Source organism: Rutilus rutilus, assembly GCF_951802725.1.
Source record: "Rutilus rutilus genome assembly, chromosome: 5".
In the NCBI taxonomy this organism is placed as follows: Eukaryota; Metazoa; Chordata; class Actinopteri; order Cypriniformes; family Leuciscidae; genus Rutilus; species Rutilus rutilus.
In genome coordinates this window covers 48,430,251-48,449,270 of record NC_140213.1, presented here as the reverse complement: position 1 = coordinate 48,449,270, position 19,020 = coordinate 48,430,251, and the positions used below count along the sequence as shown (strand labels likewise).

Sequence of the window (19,020 nt, the reverse complement as noted above, 5' to 3'; positions counted from 1 at the left end):
GCAGAGTCAGCTGGCGTTGGTGTTGACATCACCGACGAGCACGCAGTTTTAGCCAATCAGCGATCAGCAGGGAGATGCGATTGAGCGCGATAAGTTGTAGCTGTATATACAGTGATCGCTAATGCCAAAGTGATTTAGCCTACTAAACAGTAAGTTGTATCTACACAGTAAAGAGTGAGATAGTGAGCAACTCTAAAAACGTACACATGGTGGGAGATGTCGATGGTGACTATAACTCTGAGAGGAGAGCACAGTTGAATGACTTGAAATGAAATCAAATATGGCACGTGAAATATGTCCATGGTCATGTGCACACTACCTTACCAGACATCGGCAACTTTTACACCGTCCAGACTGCACTATACTCGACCCTGACAGCTGCTGAAAAAGGTTTGAATCAACGATGAATCCGTTTTGACTGCTATTCTGCGTTATGTTCTGCAATGTGTACTTCCGAGGGTTAAATTCATCGGTTCATTTCTTGATTGCCGTTTTGACAGTGTCCATCTGGACATTTTAGTCATATTGGCTAATTCTCCTTTATTATTGCTCTGTTTTGATCTGTTTTCCTGGGGGAAAAAAAATCTTTTTTATTTTATTTTATCATTGTTATTTTGTTTTAAGGAGATACAAATTGTGCTTATCAACCTTGAATGACATGGTAATGAAATTATATCATATTATTTTGGCAGTCAAATTTTGGGCGGTTTTTTCTTGTAGTCGGCGGGTTTTGGTGAGCTTTTGGGCTGGAAATCACCGTCCCAATCTGGCAACACTGGCCCCGGCTCGTCCACGCGCTCGATGCCCTGGACAACTGCTCACACACACACACACACACACACTTATAACCGCTGCTGCTGCTGGTCATCATAAGCTCCTCAACCCTGTCCTGGAGGCACATTCGTACAGCTGTGTCCCAGATGACGCACTATACACTTATAGACACAACTGTGTAGTGTATGAGTTTTATCCGTTTATTTTGTCTTTCAACATCGTAGTCTGATAGCCCCTCCCCCTCCACTACGTTATTAAAGCTGAGACAGTCGAGTGCATGAAGTGCACACTTCATTTTTCAATTAAATAAGTGCATCATCCGAGTAAAGTGCACTTTTTCTTTTTGGAATGTTTAGTGTGAATGCACTACTCACACTATATATACTACGCACATTATGTCTCCTCATCTAACACAGACCTGACTAGAGAATACCCATAATGCACCATGAGAGTTGCACACTGAATGAATTCCTGAGTCTTGCCAGGAGATGGCGCCACAGCTGAATCAATCATCCATTCATTTTCCAAACTGCACCGGTTCAGTGTAATATCATACGCTGAGATCAAAATTCCCTTTTAATTGATAATTAAATTCTTTAATTATGGCTTATACATGCTAGTTTCCATGACAGAGTTCAGGATAAATCTTCTCATTACTACTGGAGCTGCCAGTTTGCTGTGTTTCAATGAATTATTAAACAGCAATCACACAATATGCAGAAGTGGCTCACTCAGTGTCCAGATTCACTCACTCGTTCTCATTATATTAGTGGAGTAATGTAGGGAATAGTGAATGAGTGTGTAGGAGGTGATCTTGAACACAGCATTGGACTGAGTGTGTCTGATGAGTGTGTCAGTGATGAGGGTCTTCAGGACAGGGCTGAAAAACACTGCTTTTAACGACATTTGGTTTTAATCAGGTGTTTAAATGATTCATTCCTTCCTTTACAGAGTCAGTTCATGAGGAAAATATTTCCCTTGATCTTTAGAAATAAAGACGCTTGACTATGAAAGCATAGTTTAAAATGTAGTTTGATATATGATTTTTTTTTTAAGTACAAGAAACATTCAATACAGTTTTGTTTGTATTGTGCCCATCATAATACATGTATCAAAGCAGCTCTGCAGAAATTCAAAATGTTAATGTTTATAATCGTAATGTTTAATAGTCTTCATTGAGAAGTTCAGCAATTTGAAGCTAAATCTGGAGACAATATAAATCATCAAACAGTAGAGATTTGATATATAGTGTACAGTATATGGCTTTATGTGAGTGACTATGTATGTGCATAAAATTATATATATGTACAGTATAAAAGATGTCAAATGAAGTGAGTAAATCACATTACAGTGACATTGATGATTATAAGATCTGTATGATTTTGGTTTTAGTTTATAACATTTTGGTGTTTGTTTGTTACCATATTTGTTAGCTACCATACCATGGCATTTTTGAGACAAATTTTCAAATGTGGCAAAATAAAAAAGTTTAAAAGTATAAATTTTAAAGTTTTTTGAAAAGCTTTAAGATTATCTTCAACAAAATATAAAATCATATCTGGCCTCTTAACATTTTGGCGTAGTAACACATCATTACTATTAACTGATATATAACAATTTCCAATATCAAAATGGATAAAATTATATATATATGTACAGTATAAAAGTTATCAAACGAAGTGAGTAAATCACATTGCAGTGACATTGATGATTATAACATCTGTATGGTTTTGGTGTTAATGTATAACATTGTGGTGGTTCCAGATTAGTTAGCTACCATACCATGGCATTTTCATGGAGAGTAAAATGTTAAAATGCAGGAAAAGAAGAAGAAATAAGCAAAAGGTAAAAGTTTTTTGATTTATCTTTAACAAAAATCTAAAATCATATCTGGCCTCTAAACATTTTGGCGTAGTAACATAATTACTGATCTTATAACAATTTCAAAACTCAAAATTACACATATTGTTTGTGATTTTTTTCTCATCGCTCATCGTTAAGAACCGGATTATACATTATACAAGGAAAAAATAGAGTCAAAAAGTGTGTGAATGTGTTGTACCAGTGAAAGCTCAGAACTGACCTCTGGATACCCCCCCACGTCGTGGACGTCGATGCCCAGTAAGTGTCCCAGTCCGTGAGGCATGAAGACGGAGCCCAGGTGGACCTTCATCATCTCCTCCACCGCCCCACGCAGGATCCCCATCTTCAGCAGCTCCTCCAGGTGAACCCGGTCCGCCAGACGGTGCATGTCGGTCCACTTCACACCTGAGCGGGACATCAGACACATCGCATCGCTGAGACCCTCAGTACATTTAGTCATTTAGCAGATGCCTTTGTCCAGAGCAACTTACAAATGAGGACTAAAGCAAGCCATCCATCGTGAAGAGGCAAAAACAACGCAAGAAGTCTCAAAATACAAAGTTCTTAGAGTAGAGTAAGACAGACAAGGGAGGATTAGAGGTAAACACTGAGGTCAAAGGTTATTTTTACAGCTCTCTTCGACTTAAAACCAAACACACAGTGTCTATTTGACTTTTTAGGAAGTGCATTCTTAACAAAACTCAAATCTCAATATACACTACCATTCAGAAGTTTGGAAATTGTACTTTATTCTACAAAGATGCACTACATTGATCAAAAGTGACTGTAAATATATGTATAATGTTACAAAAGATTGTATTTCAAATAAATGCTGTTCTTTTCAACTTTCCATTCATCAAAGAATCCTAAAAATGACCTTGTTTCCACAAGAAATGAAGATTTTGAATGTTTTCAACAGTGATAATAATCATAAATGTTTCTTGAGCATCAAATCCTCATATTAGAGTGATTTCTGAAGGATCATGTGACACTGAAGACTGGAGTAATGATGCTGAACATTCAGCTTTGATCACAGGAATAAATTACACTTTACTGTATATTCACATAGAAAACATCTTAATTTGTAATAATTTTGCACAATTTTACAGTATTTTTGATCAAATAAACGCAGCTGGTGAGCAGAAGAGGCTCTGACTGACCCCTAACCTTCTGTTAGTGTAGATCAGACTTTCTGCTGATAGTCATAGATTGGGTCAGTAAAAGACTCAGTTTTGCTCCTGATCTGCAGTATTGTGACTCTAGAGTGTGTACCAGGTTTGATGGCGTCCATCACGGCTCTGGAGGACTTCAGCACGGCTTCATAAACGGCTCTCTGGTCCGCGCTGAACTTGCCGTTGGCCGGGAAAGAGCAGGTGATGTCGGAGGAGTAGCAGTAATACTCGCCGCCCATGTCAAACAGACTGTCAGGACACAATCACAGAGTTTAGCTTCATCTTTATATTAATCAATCAGTTTTCAGATTAATCTTTCCCTTTGCACCAGCCTGGACCACATCTAAAACCACTTCTATGACTTGTTTTAGTTTTATGGTTTGGTTTGATACCATCATCAAGTACTGAGTAGCCCTGGTTTATTATTATTATTATTATTTATTTGGTATTGTACAATGAAGAGTATCACCAAACATCACATAAAGCTTATGGACCTTATACATAGTTTTTTATTATACTGTATATTTCAATAACCATTTAAAGGGATACTCCACTTTTTTCGGAAATATGCTCATTTTACATCTCCCCCAGAGTTAAACAGTTGAGTTTTACCGTTTTAGAATCCATTCAGCCGAACTCCGGGTCTGACGGTACCACTTTTAGCATAGCTTAGCATAGATCATTGATTCAGACGAGTCCAGTAGCATTTCTTTCAAAATGACCAAAGAGTTTCAATATTTTTCCTATTTAAAACTTGACTCTTCTGTAGTTAAACCGTGTACTAAGATCGACGGAAAATGAAAAGTTGCGATTTTCTAAGCCTATATGGCTAGGAACTACTCTCATTCCGGCGTAATAATCAAGGAACTGTGCGGCTGTAACATGGGTGCAGCAGGCGTAATGATATGACGCAGCGCCTGAAAATAGGTCTAATAGGTTAGACAAACTTAGTCCCGGTCACGTTGGAAGAAGTTACCGAGCTGGGGACTATTTTTAGGCGCTGCGTCATATCACTACGCCTGCTGCACCCATGGTACAGACACACAGTTCCTTGATTATTACGCCGGAATGAGAGTAGTTCCTAGCCATATAGGCTTAGAAAATCGCAGCTTTTCATTTTCCGTCGACCTTAGTACACGGTTTAACTACAGAAGAGTCAAGTTTTAAATAGGAAAAATATTGAAACTCTTTGGTCATTTTGAAAGAAATGCTACTGGACTCGTCTGAATCAATGATCTATGCTAAGCTATGCTAAAAGTGGTACCGTCAGACCCGGAGTTCGGCTGAATGGATTCTAAAACGGTAAAACTCATCTGTTTAACTCTGGGGGAGTTGTAAAATGAGCATATTTCCGAAAAAAGTGGAGTATCCCTTTAACATACATATAATGTATGTTTTTCAATGTACAGGATATTAATGCAATAAATTACATCGAAAATTTCTAAATTTCACAAAATATTGAAATGCACTTTAATGCATTTTTGTTTATGGATACAGAATTTTGATGCAAGTACTTCCTCAGACTTGTTTTAGTTTTCAACTGTAATTTAAAGACAGACGATGCCGGACGTAAACATAATCTGATGGTATTAAATCAGCTTCTACTTTAAATAATTCAACCATCGTGATTTTCAAATCATATCTCAAAGATGTGCTTGCAGAAAGTGAAAGTGTGTTTGTAAGTCGTGTCCACCAGGGGTCAGTGTGCAACTGCTCATAACCAGACCATAAACCTGAATATTACTGGAAATATTACACCAGCATGATCCAACAAGACAACTGAACATGATTATGTCTCCATCCTGGATGGTTTTGTCATTGGGAGAGCCGGCGTGTCCGTAATGCAGGACGGAGGAGTTATTCCCACTGTTGGAGTGATCACATGGTCACATGCAAACAAAATAACCAGAATTATTGACCATATCCACTACATTCTAAACATCATCTATCTTTATATCTTTAACTGTTGAGGATGTTCAGTCAGTTGGTGAGTGACAGATGCATCAAACGTTTTTCAATGCTTCCGTGTTCATGAGAGTTCACATTAATACTTATTTTGATTTTAAAATCGTCCCTTTAAGTATTAAATTACACAAAGCCAACAAGTCTCAAGTCGAGTCCAAAGTCCTACCATTTTAGTTTCGAGTCATTTCAAGTCCTCTTACCACAGAAATAAAATTTATACAAATCATGTACGTCTGTAAGATTTGTATTTATTTAAACCTCTTTTTATACTTTGATTTATAATCAAATACAGTAAAAAACAGAAAATTAAATTTTCACAAAAAATGCTTGTATTTCAACAGCATATTGCACTAGAACAATGCACAGCATGCAGCTTCAGTCCTGTATTGTATTAACCTCATATTGCAAAACAGTTTAACTTTCAAATAGACATGGGTCGTTTTAGCCTAAACCTTTTTAAACATGTCATCAATAAAATCCTCACACAAAATTATCACTCCTGAAAAACTGGACCAACCTGATAATATAATTGGAATGCGTGTTGCAGTGCGTATGCGGTGCAAGACCAGCACGCGCAATAGTGCTTTCACATATGCTGCGTTTGCAGTGCGTGATCCGCGGCTGTACCACAAATACATACTCACTATTTGTATTTCAATTCCAGAAGTTATTAGCATCTTTTATGTAAGAAAAAAATTTTGTCAGCATATTGCGATTCTCTTTGTACACACGTATACACTCTTTAATAGACGTATTCACGTTTAAATACAATTTAAACAACGTATTATTTAATGCATTACTCTTATATAATTATATATTAAGTTGCTCAAACAAGTGGTAAAATATTTAACCATGTACTTATATTAAAATCGCATAGCCTACATTTTAAATTAAAACTTAAAATTGACAAAAACAGCAGACTCATACTCTTTCTTTTGCATAATTTAAATCTTTATACAATAAATCTCGCATGTCACAAAGAATTAGTTTTTCCACCTCCACGAATGAGACGAGTGTTATGTTGCCTTGTTGAAATATGTATTTTCCCTTGATTTAGGCTACCCCGGTCTTACGTCTCAGCATTGCGATTCTCTTTGTACACATATACACTCTTTAATAGACGTATGCACCAGGGACGTCACTAGGATTGGAAGACAGGGGGGGCTTAGCCCCCAGGGTATTTGTAACTTGCGTTTGCAAAATCTTTGCACTCACATCTAGAGCTACACTTATGTCATGCTAAGTTAAGCATTTCTTGTATTTTGCTTGTTCACTCTAGCTAGACTGCAGTTCCCTATCGTCCGGTCACTACGACGTACGTCGTGGTGAACGACGAATAGGAATCTCGCTAGAGAGGCCAATCTACTTCGAGTGAAACTAAACGAGCCAATGCATATTGGCGTGCAATCATTTGCATCAGCTGTGCAGCCTCGCAGCGCGGGTATTTAACGAGCAGCTGGTGCGATTGCACTTCAGCTTTTTGCTTCGGAGCCGAGCGTTTCGATGCTGTTTAATCTACTGAGTGATCAAACAACGAGCAAGCTCTTCAAGATGATCTCTCGTGTCTGGTGCGGGCGATACAGCGCAGCAGTGGGGTCGACTTTCTTTTCTCTCTTTGTTTTTGTGTTACTGAGCAAAACAAAAAAGCTGTTTTCACAGCTGGTAACGGTGCGCCAAGAGCGCTGAATAGCCGTTCTTATGGCTGGTAAGACCGCCGTGAAGAGAGACAGCGCACAACAGGTTGCATTCCTGTCTGTGTCCGCTGCGACCGTTCCCCTGTGTGCTTCAGTACCAAGGAGAGTATTTCCCTGAAAGAGCTTACATGGGTGTGAGTTGCGTCTTTCTAAAGATGACATTCCACCCGTGTGTTTCTGGTTGTGGTCGTTTCCTGTCCTCACTGACGGCCACGATCACTGTCTCGCATGCCTGGGAAACATGTGAGACCGTGTTCGTGGGTGGTTCATGTTCTCGCACGGGAACATGACCACGTCGGCACGCCGGTCAACTCTTCTTTCTCCGGAAAGTTTGAGTCCCCTCTGTTGTTGGCCAGCCGCTGCTTGTGTGTAAAAGCACAGCTGCAGGTCTGCTCGACACTCTGGGGGACCGTGGAGATCGGCGAGAGCTTCCGCGGGGAAAACCCGACGGATCTCTCGCTCCTCAGCGTGTCGTGTGCCGTCGAGCTGTCGGGCTGCAGCGCGGGTTGTCACGGCAACCCAGCGCTCGCTCGGCGCTCTAGGTGCGCGGTCTCCTTGTCTATTCTCCGTTGTAGCGCCCTCCCTGGTGGCCACCAGGAGAGGTCTACTTCAGTAGAATGGCTTGGGTGATCTGAGAGCTGAGGGCTTCTCCTTCGGGGAACCAACCCCCTAGGGCCCCTCCCTCTCTAGCGCATCACAAGTTGTGCAGCTTCTGGATGGGATTGCTGGTCCTTCAAAATTGGAGGAACCTAGCGTTTCATTCAGGGCTCCAGCTGAGGGCAGATGTCGATTGCTGCATCGGAGAGAGGGCCTGTTTTGTTCTGGAAATGAGGAAGTATGCTGAGTTCCCACTGTAATAGTGTGTGTGCTTATGCTGAATCAGATTCAGAACTGACAGCCATGCTTTCCCGGGTCTTTCTCGGATGTGCATTGAAAACTTAGGAGTATGGAGCTATATTGGTGCCAAAATATGGAACGCCAAAAGTGCCAAATTCTGCATAAGTTTTCACCTCTCTCGCTACCCTCGATGGTGGGGTGGCTGTGCCTCTGGCGAGCCACCTCTGCCCTGCATGCGAGGCCAAGGCACTCTTATTGCACGAGGGTAGTTCTGAGCCGGAGTTGAGCTGCACTTGTCGACTGACCGTGTTTAAGTCACAGCGCAGGCCCTCGGCCAGACGATGTCCACCTTGGTGGTCCAGAAACACCCCTGGCTGTCCTTGCAGAGGTGCGAGACGTCGTCAAAGTACGCTTTCTCGATGCTCCCATCTCACAAGGTGGCCTTTTTGGCGACACTGTTGAGAATTGGCCCAGCAGTTCTCCACAGTTAGCAGCAGACTGAAGCGCTTTCCCCGACGCACCACCAGAGTGCCTTGTGGGCCACCCCTCAGTCTACTCGTCGCCAAGGGTGTCATCCCCTGCAAAAAAAAAAAAAAAAAGAGAAAACACTCCGGCACAGCCTGCTCTACTGTGTCCGCTGCAGGAGGATGACACCGCCCGTCTCAGCCACTGTTTAAGTGGTCGGTGAAGCAATCACCCCTGAGATGGGTGACCCGGAGATGGGTGGAGCTGCTCTCACCCGGTGAGGGCCGGGGAACGAATCTTTTGAGTGTTCCACCACTGGAGTCACAGTGGTACCTAAATTCTCAAAAAAAAAAAAAAAAGAGCAGTTCTTCTATCCCTGGGTCTGAAGAGGGCCAGGAGAGCAGTGGGAGGAGAGAATCCTCACCACTCTCATCCGCCTCTTCTATCGCCAGCAGGCAACAGTGTGCGGTTCGAGAACGCAACCAAGCCGCCTCCTGCACCTCCTGCCTCGTGGAACCGGGTAAGTGTTGCACAGCACACTCAGACTCCGCTGCGGGCCGCCTCCCAGAGAGACCCTCCCGAGCCGAGCCCCTGTGTTCCACCTCGCTGCCCCACTCCGGGTACGCCTACGGTCCCTTTGGTCCTGCTTGTACGGTCTCTGCGAGCCTGGCTAGTGCTCCCCAGTCCGTCTCGCTGGCTCATTCGGACCATCAGGCTCGGCTATGCGATTCAGTTTGCCCGGCGTCCCCGCAAGTTTCGGGTCATCCACTCCACTACAGTGAGAGCAGCCGATGCCCATGTCTTGTGTGCGGAGATCGCAGTCCTACTGGCGAAGGACGCGATAGAGCCGGTCCCTCCAGCCGATATGAGGTCAGGGCACTACAGTCCCTACTTCATTGTACCCAAGAAAGGTGATGGGTTACGACCAATCTTGGACCTGCGAGTTTTGAATCGGAGCCTTCACTAGCTACCGTTCAAAATGCTCACGCAGAAACGCATTTTCGAATGCGTCCGTCCCCGAGATTGGTTTGCAGCGATCGACCTGATGGACGTACTTTCATGTCTCGATTCTGCCTCGACACAGGCCGTTCTGTGCTTGCGTTCGAGGGTCGAGCATATCAGTACAAGGTCCTGCCCTTCGGCCTGTCCCTGTCTACCCGTGTCTTCACGAAAGTCACAGAGGGGGCCCTTGTTCCCATGAGAGAACAGGGCGTTCGCATCCTCAACTGTCTCGACGACTGGCTCATACTGGCACACTCTCGAGATCAGTTATGCGAACACAGGGACCTCGTGCTCAGGCACCTCAGCCAGCTGGGCCTTCAGGTCAACTGGGAAAAGAGCAAACTCGCCCCCGTGCAGAGGATCTCTTTTCTCGGTATGGAGTTGGATTCGGTCGCTCAGACAGAGTGCCTCACAGAGCAGCGCGCTCAGTTGGTGTTGAACTGCTTGAACACGTTCAAAGGCAGGACGGCGGTCCCACTGAAATTCTTTCAGAGGCTCCTGGGGCATATGGCAGCAGCGGTAACCCCGCTTGGACTGCTCCATATGAGACCGCTTCAGCACTGGCTTTCGGCCGAGTCCCGAGATGGGCGTGGCATCACGGCACTCACAGGGTGACAATCACACCGGAGTGCCGCCAAACCTTCAGTCCGTGGTCAGACCCCTCGTTCCTTCGGGCAGGAGTCCCCTTGGAACAGGTGTCCAGGCATGCTGTGGTTTCACAGATGCCTCTCCCACCGGCTGGGGTGCCACGTACAACGGGCATGCAGTGTCAGGGGTGTGGACGGACCCCCAACTGCATTGGCACATCAACTGCCTTGAGTTGCTTGCAGCACGTCTCACTCTGAGCCGCTTAAAAAGCCGCTTCAGGGCAGAGACGTGCTGGTCCGTACGGACAACACTGCGACCGTTGCGTACATCAACCGACAAGGTTGTCTACGCTCCCGTCTCATGTCGCAACTCGCCCGCCATCTCCTCCTCTGGAGTCAGAAGCATCTGAGGTCGCTTCGAGCCATGTATGTCCCCGGTGTGCTCAACCGTGTGGCCGACGAGCTATCACGAGCTGTGCTTCGGGAGAATGGCGACTCCACCCCCAGGTGGTTCAGCTGATTTGGAGAGAGTTCGGGGAGGCTCAGGTAGACCTGTTTGCCTCCTCAGAGACCTCCCACTGCCAGCTGTTTTACTCCCTGACCGAGGGAACACTCGGCACGGACGCACTGGCTCACAGCTGGCCCCGGGGCCTTCGCAAAAATGCGTTTTCCCCAGTGAGCCTACTTGCACAGACTCCGCGCAAAGTCAGGGAGGACGAGGAGCAGGTCCTTCTGGTGGCTCCCTATTGGCCCACCCGGACTTGGTTCCCAGAACTCATGCTCCTCGTGACAGTCCCTCCCTGGCCCATTCCTCTGAGGAAGGATCTTCTGACTCAGAGACGGGGCACCCTATGGCACCGTGTCCGGACCTCTGGAAACTCCATGTCTGGTCCCTGGTGGGACGCGGAGGTTCTAGGTGACTTACCCTCAGAGGTACTTAACACCATCACTTCTGCGCGAGCGCCGTCTACAAGACGTGTGTACGCCTTGAAGTGGAACCTGTTCGTCGAGTGGTGTTCCTCTCGCAGAGAGGACCCCCGAAGATGTTCGATAGGGTCAGTGCTTTCCTTCTTGCAGCAAGGGTTGGAGCAAAGGCTGTCTCCCTCCACCCTCAAAGAACACGCTGCCGCTATTTCAGCTTATCATGACCACATAGATGGCAAAACAGTTGGAAAGCACGACCTGGTCGTCAGGTTCCTTAGGGGGGCGAGACGATTAAATCCTCCTCGTCCCCCCTCCATACCATCTTGGGACCTTTCCCTGGTGCTCCGAGCACTTCAGGATGCTCCCTTTGAGCCTTTGCAGTCAGCAGACTTAAAGCTTCTCTCCTTGAAGACTTTGCTGCTGATTGCACTGGCCTCGATCAAGAGGGTAGGGGACCTCGGTCGACGAATCGCGCCTAGAGTTCGGGCCGGGTGACAACCATGTTGTACTGAGACCCCGGCCTGGCTATGTGCCCAAGGTTCCTACCACTCCCTTTAGAGATCAGGTAGTGAACCTGCAAGCGCTGCCCCTGGAGGAGGCAGACCCAGCCCTGGCTTGCTCTGTCCCGTTCGCGCTCTGCGTATGTACGTGGACAGAATTCAAAGCGTCAGGACCTCAGACCAGCTCTTTGTCTGTTACGGAGGCCAGCAGAAGGGAAGGCTGTCTCCAAGCAGAGGATGGCCCACTGGATAGTGGATGCCATTGCCTTGGCTTACCAAGCTCAAGGCGTGCCCTGCCCGCTCAGGTTGCATGCACACTCCACGAGAGGCGTTGCATCCTCCTGGGCGCTGGCACGTGGCTCCTCGCTAACAGATATCTGTAGAGCTGCGGGCTGGGCGACACCTAACACGTTTGCTAGATACTATAGCCTACGTGTAGAGCCGGTGTCCTCCCGTGTTCTCGCCCTAAACGGGTAGAAGCACTGTGAGTACCGGCTCTGTCGGCTTGCTGCACCCTACTGTGCACCCTTATTGCTCCAGAGTCAAAACCTGTCGAGTCCTCCAAACACCCTCGGCCCGGACGTGGCGGAGCGTCCGGTGCCAGGCCTTTATCCGCTGAATCCTTGAGAACCGGGTCTAGGCTGGGTCCCATATGTGTGACCCTACGGGGATCCCATGTGTGTATATCTTCCACGGCTGCTCCTAAACGGAAGCCTGTGTCTTTCCCTTGGGCTAAGTCACCCACTATTCATATGCAGTACAACCCTCGGGTTAGTCCATATGTGTATTCCCACATAACTCTTCTTAAGAATGTGGCTCCCGCAGCGTTCCCCTCCCTCAGATCGGGCACGCTTTCCCAGTGTTATCCAATAATCTCACTGTATGGGTTATCATGGAACAACAGTGACGGATACTCTCGGTGTAAGCCCTCTCCTATCGTCCTTCCAGGCAAGAAGGTGTAGAGGCTTGCTCAGGGCGCTGGATGGGGTGCAGCAGCTGTGGCGCTTTGGTAGGGATTCCTATTCGTCGTTCACCACGACGTACGTCGTAGTGACCGGACGATAGGGAACGTCTCGGTTACATATGGTAACCCTCGTTCCCTGAGGGAGGGAACGGAGACGTACGTCCCGTCGCCACATCTGCTGCGACCCGCCGGGGCAGCCAGCTCACCGGCTCGGCTCCTCAGCAAAAAACTGAAGTGCAATCGCACCAGCTGCTCGTTAAATACCCGCGCTGCGAGGCTGCACAGCTGATGCAAATGATTGCACGCCAATATGCATTGGCTCGTTTAGTTTCACTCGAAGTAGATTGGCCTCTCTAGCGAGATTCCTATTCGTCGTTCACCACGACGTACGTCTCCGTTCCCTCCCTCAGGGAACGAGGGTTACCATATGTAACCGAGACGTTTTCCATAGCAAACCAAAATATCCCCTTTCCTTTACCTCAAGAAAATGTAGCTAAAGGTAAGCAGGTAATTAAAAACAACTTACAGTTTCACTCTGTATCACGACACTTAGCAGTACCAATCTTCCTTTCACCATACTGTGCGTTCACACCAAACGCGAATAGCGCGTCAAATTCGCGTCTAGTTGGACGCTTGAACATTTTGAATCCATTCGCGCTTCCAGAGCTAAACTGACACACGTAAAAAGCAAAAGTTTGAAGCGAAATTGACGCGCCACGCTAAACGCCTCATTCGCGCCGCAGGACCTCCAGACGCGCGTAAACGCGTCTTTGTAAATCACTCGCGCCAGACGCTCTATTCACGTTTGGTCAGGTGTGAACGCGTGTGTATCGGTGTGTGTAGGCGGGAGGGTGCATAACTTCAGACCAGAGCCATAGAGAGAATTCTTGATACATCGAATTGTTATTGCTGTTCTTATTATCATTTAGGGGGGCTTAGGAACATTTTGGGGTAGCTTCAGCCCCCCTAAAATAGGCCTAACGACGTCCCTGGTGCTGTACCTTCCACAGATGCAGGTGTACGAGGTGTGACGCATTCCTCCGCGAGAGTAACAGTAATGCTGGAACAGACTGAAACACACACACAGTTCACACGCGTCAATCAATCATGAAACAAAACCAAACGAAAGAAAAGAAGAAATTACATTTTGCATAGAGAAAATGCATATTCTTAGGTTTAATAAATCTTTCTGCATCGTAAGATTATTTTCATGACATTAATTCCCCAATTCTTATTTCGAATTCAATGAACAAAATACAAAAGAAACACACAAACAAAATCAAAAAGATCAGAAATCCGTTGTTCTCATTTCTCCAGTGTGACCATAGACTGTGACCTGAGCTTAAACTGTACAATACAGCATGAAGAGCCTGAAAGACCGTCACTCGACATAAAAACGCCCCCCAAGGTGGGGTAAAATGCCCCCTTTCTTACCAACCAGTTTGCTTCATAGATCAACAGCAAAATTAACAGACAATAGTTTTTAATCTCTAAAGGTAAAAGGCAAGTAATGTATCAACATGTATATATATTAATATTTATTTCAGCAATGTTCAAAATAGGCAAAATTAACTACCTTCCATCAGTGAGCTAACTGTGCTAGCAAGCTAGCTAGTTAATGCTCACTTGAGGTAATTTTTTCATGTTTTGTTCAAATATTTTGATTTTACCACCTAGTTATAGTGCATTAAGTGTAAAACAAAGGATTTGATAGACAGAAATATTTTATTATAGTAATTATGATAGAGAAACTATGCCCCCAGGGGGGGCGTTTTACCCCTCAGCGTAGGGGGCGTTTTACCCCACAAGCTATGAGTTTTTAAAAAAAATGTTTAATTTTTAAAATATTATTATATTCCTTATAAATAATATATGATCTCAAACTACAGACTTCACTATTCATCTATCATACATCACTGCAATATCCTGCAGAACAATATTCTCTTAAACACTTATTTACTAATATCTGAAAATTATAGCATTTACCATGTAATCCTCTTCTCTTCAAATGTGTCGCTGGTGTCAGCTTCTCCATAGAGATTTGTATATCCCCGTTATCAACGTAGTGCATAGCAACAGTAAAAATGTATCTTGACTACTTTTAGTGGTTATTTGGGGAAAAACAGGTGGGGGGCGTTTTACCCCAGGGGGGCGTTTTCCCCCACTCTACCCTATTTCCCGAGCCAGCGAACTCCAAATAGGTGCCATGAACCTGGATGGATAGGCATTACTTTGAAAGCAGATGTAACGTCGATTTTTGCAAGCCAAGCACCCCGACCTGCGATTTTGATCATGTCGATAGCCTGATCTATGTCGTGGTATTTGAGCGAAAATTCATCGAGAGGGATCAAGCTGTTTATGCTTGGGAACGGGGAATTGTGCGGGGCTGACAGGTCGATTATTAGGCGTTTTTTACCCGAGAATTTCCTTGTAGCCACTCCAATGGGGCGGATACGAAACAGATTAAATGGAGGATTGTCGAACATTGTTCATGATAGATCATGAAGCCAGACTCAACTTCTTTTTTGATCAGTTTGTCTACAACTTCAGGTTCTATAAGGGCGGACTGGAGATTATTACATATGATGTTTTGGGAAAGCGGGCATTCTAAGCCGGGTTTAAAGCCGTTTTTTAGGCCTGACAGCAGATAATCAGTAAATTCGGCATCCGGGTGATGAGCTAGTTCGAAGTGCATGCGCAAAATATTCACAGGAGTCGCAAAGTAATTTTTAAATTTTTTATTCCCAGACTTGAAGACTGGACATACAATGCGGGCATGGGCGCCGCCACAAAAACTGCAGATGTGCATAAACCGGCAGCGCGCTCTTTGACATTTGCCCGCGTTGAAATGATTACAAGGCTGCCTGCTTTCATCGAAAGCAGAGTCCTGTATTGCGCTGGTGGTTGCTGCACGCGGCACGTAGCTGGTGGATTTAGTATTGCTTATTCCCACGTAGGGAAGAGAGGAAGGGTTAACCTGTGGGCACGATGCGGTTGAGTGCGCCACTGACCTGCAAACTGCACAGGTAATGTTTTTGCAAACTAAAAATACCCTGCTGTGGAGATCCGAGTCAAGTGCACCCCAGTATGTGCACTGATTCCATTGTGCGACTCGCACGGCACTTTTGGCTGAAAAAAGTTTATGGTAAGTGTAGAAATGCCCGCCCCCATAGGACAGCGCGAGTTCGGCAATGATTGCTTGATAATCGTTCAGTTCGCGCCGCCTGTGGGGGAAGGCTGAACAGATGATTTCGGTGAAACGTATAAAAGCGATCGTAAATTCAGGAAATGAAAGGACGCGAGATGAGTGTGTGTTTTTCAGGGTAACTGAGAAATCACCGCAATCCACTTGGCGGTCGGATTCAGCTGCGGGGAGGAGAGAGAGCAGAGAAGAGAGGTCTATATTCGCACCTGAGAGGATCTGAGCGCAGATGGATTGGGAAACTGGTGGGGGTTCCATAGCAACTGCATTGGACGGCACGGGCATCGGAGTGGCTGTGAAGAGAGAATATGGTGATTTAGTTTGTTTGATAGAGCTGGGAAGGGTATAATCCGGGACTGCGAATGTCAGCGGTGCCCTTGCGATTGGATGACCTGCTGTGGATTGAAAAGAAAAGTTAGTTGGAGGATGTGAGGGATGATAGAAAACAGTGTAAGCTTGAGCTGCAAGCGGAGGCGGGCCCGCGCTTGCTTGAGTTACTGGAGCTGCAGGCCACTGGAAGTGGGCGGGGTTGTAACCTGTTGGGTAGAACTTTTGACATTGTTGGGTCTGTGATGCTAGCGGCGATAGCTTCGCGCTAGTGTCTGCAACTGGAGCTGGAGGCCACTGAAAAGGAAAAGGGGAGAATAGAACTGAGTGGCTGTGTGGAGGCCGCTGGGCCCGGCTGCATGCGGCGCTGCGGCTGCGGAAGCAGAGGTGGAGGGCTGGGCCTCATCGAAAGGTGGTAGTGGACCTGTCATGGCGAAATCTGGAGCGCGGCCCTGGCTCGCTGAGGGCCTGTTGCTGCGGTGGCTCGATGGGCGAAGCAAGCCGCGTCCTGTGCGGGAAGACGACGGTGGTGACTGGGCAGGCGAATTTTGAGCCCTGCGGGCTTTGCTCTGCCTGTGGGTCGTCTTGGGAGTTGACTTTAAGGAGACATACAGATCATACAGCTCCGCTTTACTCATTTTCCTCGAAGCTTGTAAGTCTGAGTTACCCAGCGCTTGCCTCAGTCCAGCTACGGTCCATTTCCCGATGGGTGGGATCGTCGGGACGGCCAAGCGGTAGGAGGAAGCTGGGGAAGAAGATGGGAGTCTTGCCGGGGACCGCGAAGACTGGTCTCGGCGTCTTGTTGAGCGCCGGGCTGTTCGGGCCGGTGTGCGGCCGCGAGGAGAAGCCGGGGGCTCAAGTGCGACGACCGGCATAGGAGGGATGACCGTGGGACCGGCGGAGTGCGAAGGTGCATCCCTGGTGACGTTTACGTCTTCGTCGGAAGAGGAGTTTGTTTGAGACATAGCTGCTAGTAGCTGAGCGAAGAAGCAAGAATCTATTAACTGCTGCAAACTGTCAATGGATCGAGGTAAGACTGCTGAGTCTATATATACCCTCTTATCATTGATTGCTGAGTGCTATCCACTCGTGTTAATTATCTGAACGTGCTCCTCCCGAACTTAGTTAATAAAACTTCATTTTGAGAATCACCCACATTTCAGGATGGTGTTCCTTCCACCATATTCTCCTTTCCTGAATCCAGTTGAGGAATTCTTCTCCTCTTGGAGATGGATAGTACATGATCGCAACCCTTACAACCAAGTAAGTCTTCTTCAATTGATGGAAGAGGCCTGTGGAGATATTGGGGCACAAGCATGTCAAGGATGGAAACAGCATTCAAGGCGTTTTTTTTCCCACGATGCATGACTCGTGAAAATATTTGCTGTGATGTTGATGAAATTCTCTGGCCAGATGTAATTGAGAGGCATGATCAATAAATTAATTGATTCAATGAATGCAGTACATTTTTTATTTTATTTATTATTTACCTATGTACTTATTTGCATCATTTTTTTTTTTTTTTTTTTTTTTTTGTGGGGTGACAACTAATTGTTATACACCTGAACTCCTCAAAGAACTTAATGAAAAACATGTATTTTCATTTATTTCTTTGTGTATCTTCAGCTGAATTTATCAAATCAACAGAGAACACACATTTAGTTTTGATGTTAATAATGCATTTTAATAAATGCATTACTAGAATAAAATGCTGTGTTTCATTGTGCAGTGAATACTTAACTGTTTCGCCAACATAAGCGTGTGTTTAGTTTGCTGTGTTAACTGTTTTGAGAGCTGTTACCTGAGTTTGGAGAAATGTACCAAATTGATTGAGAAAAACTGTAAAGTTATGCACAATGTGTAGATGACTTTTAAAGAATGTTTTAAGATGGAAGCTACAAACAGAGAAGCCAAACAACTCACATTTGTCTGATATCACCATTTTTTAAATCAATTTTTTAATTATGATATTTTGAAGCATTTGTATACTTTTTTCTGCATTGATAGAATGTGATTTTATTAAATGTTTTACCTTATATCTTCAGTAGCCCGTGTTTATTCCTGGTTTACTTTGAGTCGTTGTAGTCTTGCTCCCAGATCTTCAATGTCGTTGGCAGGGTTATTTATCTCCTCCAAATGTTTTGGAAACTCGACACAGATTGTGTTGATTTCATCCCCTCGACGCGAGATTTTAATCACATTTCGGGGTAGTGGTGTAAATTGTCTGTGAGTCCACTGAGTCGTGATGTTGTTATATCTGTTGAGCAATGTCATCCACCTGATGGGATCCGCAGTGGGTCTGAAGAGCAGAGCACATAGCTTTTCATAATCAGGTGGATAAACTGGACTATACACTTTGAAGAGAACATCAGGATTTGCGTCCAGCTCAGCTTCTCTAATTAGTTTCCGTTCAGGGATACTCAAGCCTGAAACATCCCGCGTCCCGTACATGTTTCTGACCAGAGGTCGTTCTGCCATTTCTAGTCTGCGCTGGTGTTTGAGGATTGTGAAGCTCCTGTTTTAAACCTCTTGTTTACCAGCTCATCCTTATAGCGGAGATAGCGTGGGTGCTTGGGTGCGGCCGCCCCAGGGCCCCGTGCCAATTAGGGGCCCCTCAAATGCCGCCGATCTTGCGTCACTGGACAGGAAAGGTGTTCTTCTTGATAGCATTCACTGAAAAAAAATTTGGAGTAGGATTTACTTGAAAAAAGCTTGCTAAGTTTTTTCACTCAGAAAATGCTAGT

General features: G+C 45.5%; 1 protein-coding gene across 1 annotated transcript in view; it reads right to left on the bottom strand.

Annotated features, from left to right (window-relative positions):
- Positions 1-16,914, bottom strand: part of LOC311291158 (xaa-Pro dipeptidase-like) — a gene marked incomplete at its 5' end in the record, with an annotated part of 218,099 nt that extends 201,185 nt beyond the window's left edge. The window contains 2 exons of the mRNA XM_084410031.1: positions 13,749-13,817; positions 16,559-16,914. Coding sequence (XP_084266157.1) covers positions 13,749-13,817; positions 16,559-16,914 — 425 coding nt within the window. The remainder of the gene's footprint in view (positions 1-13,748; positions 13,818-16,558) is intronic.
- Between the last annotated feature and the right edge of the window lie 2,106 nt (positions 16,915-19,020).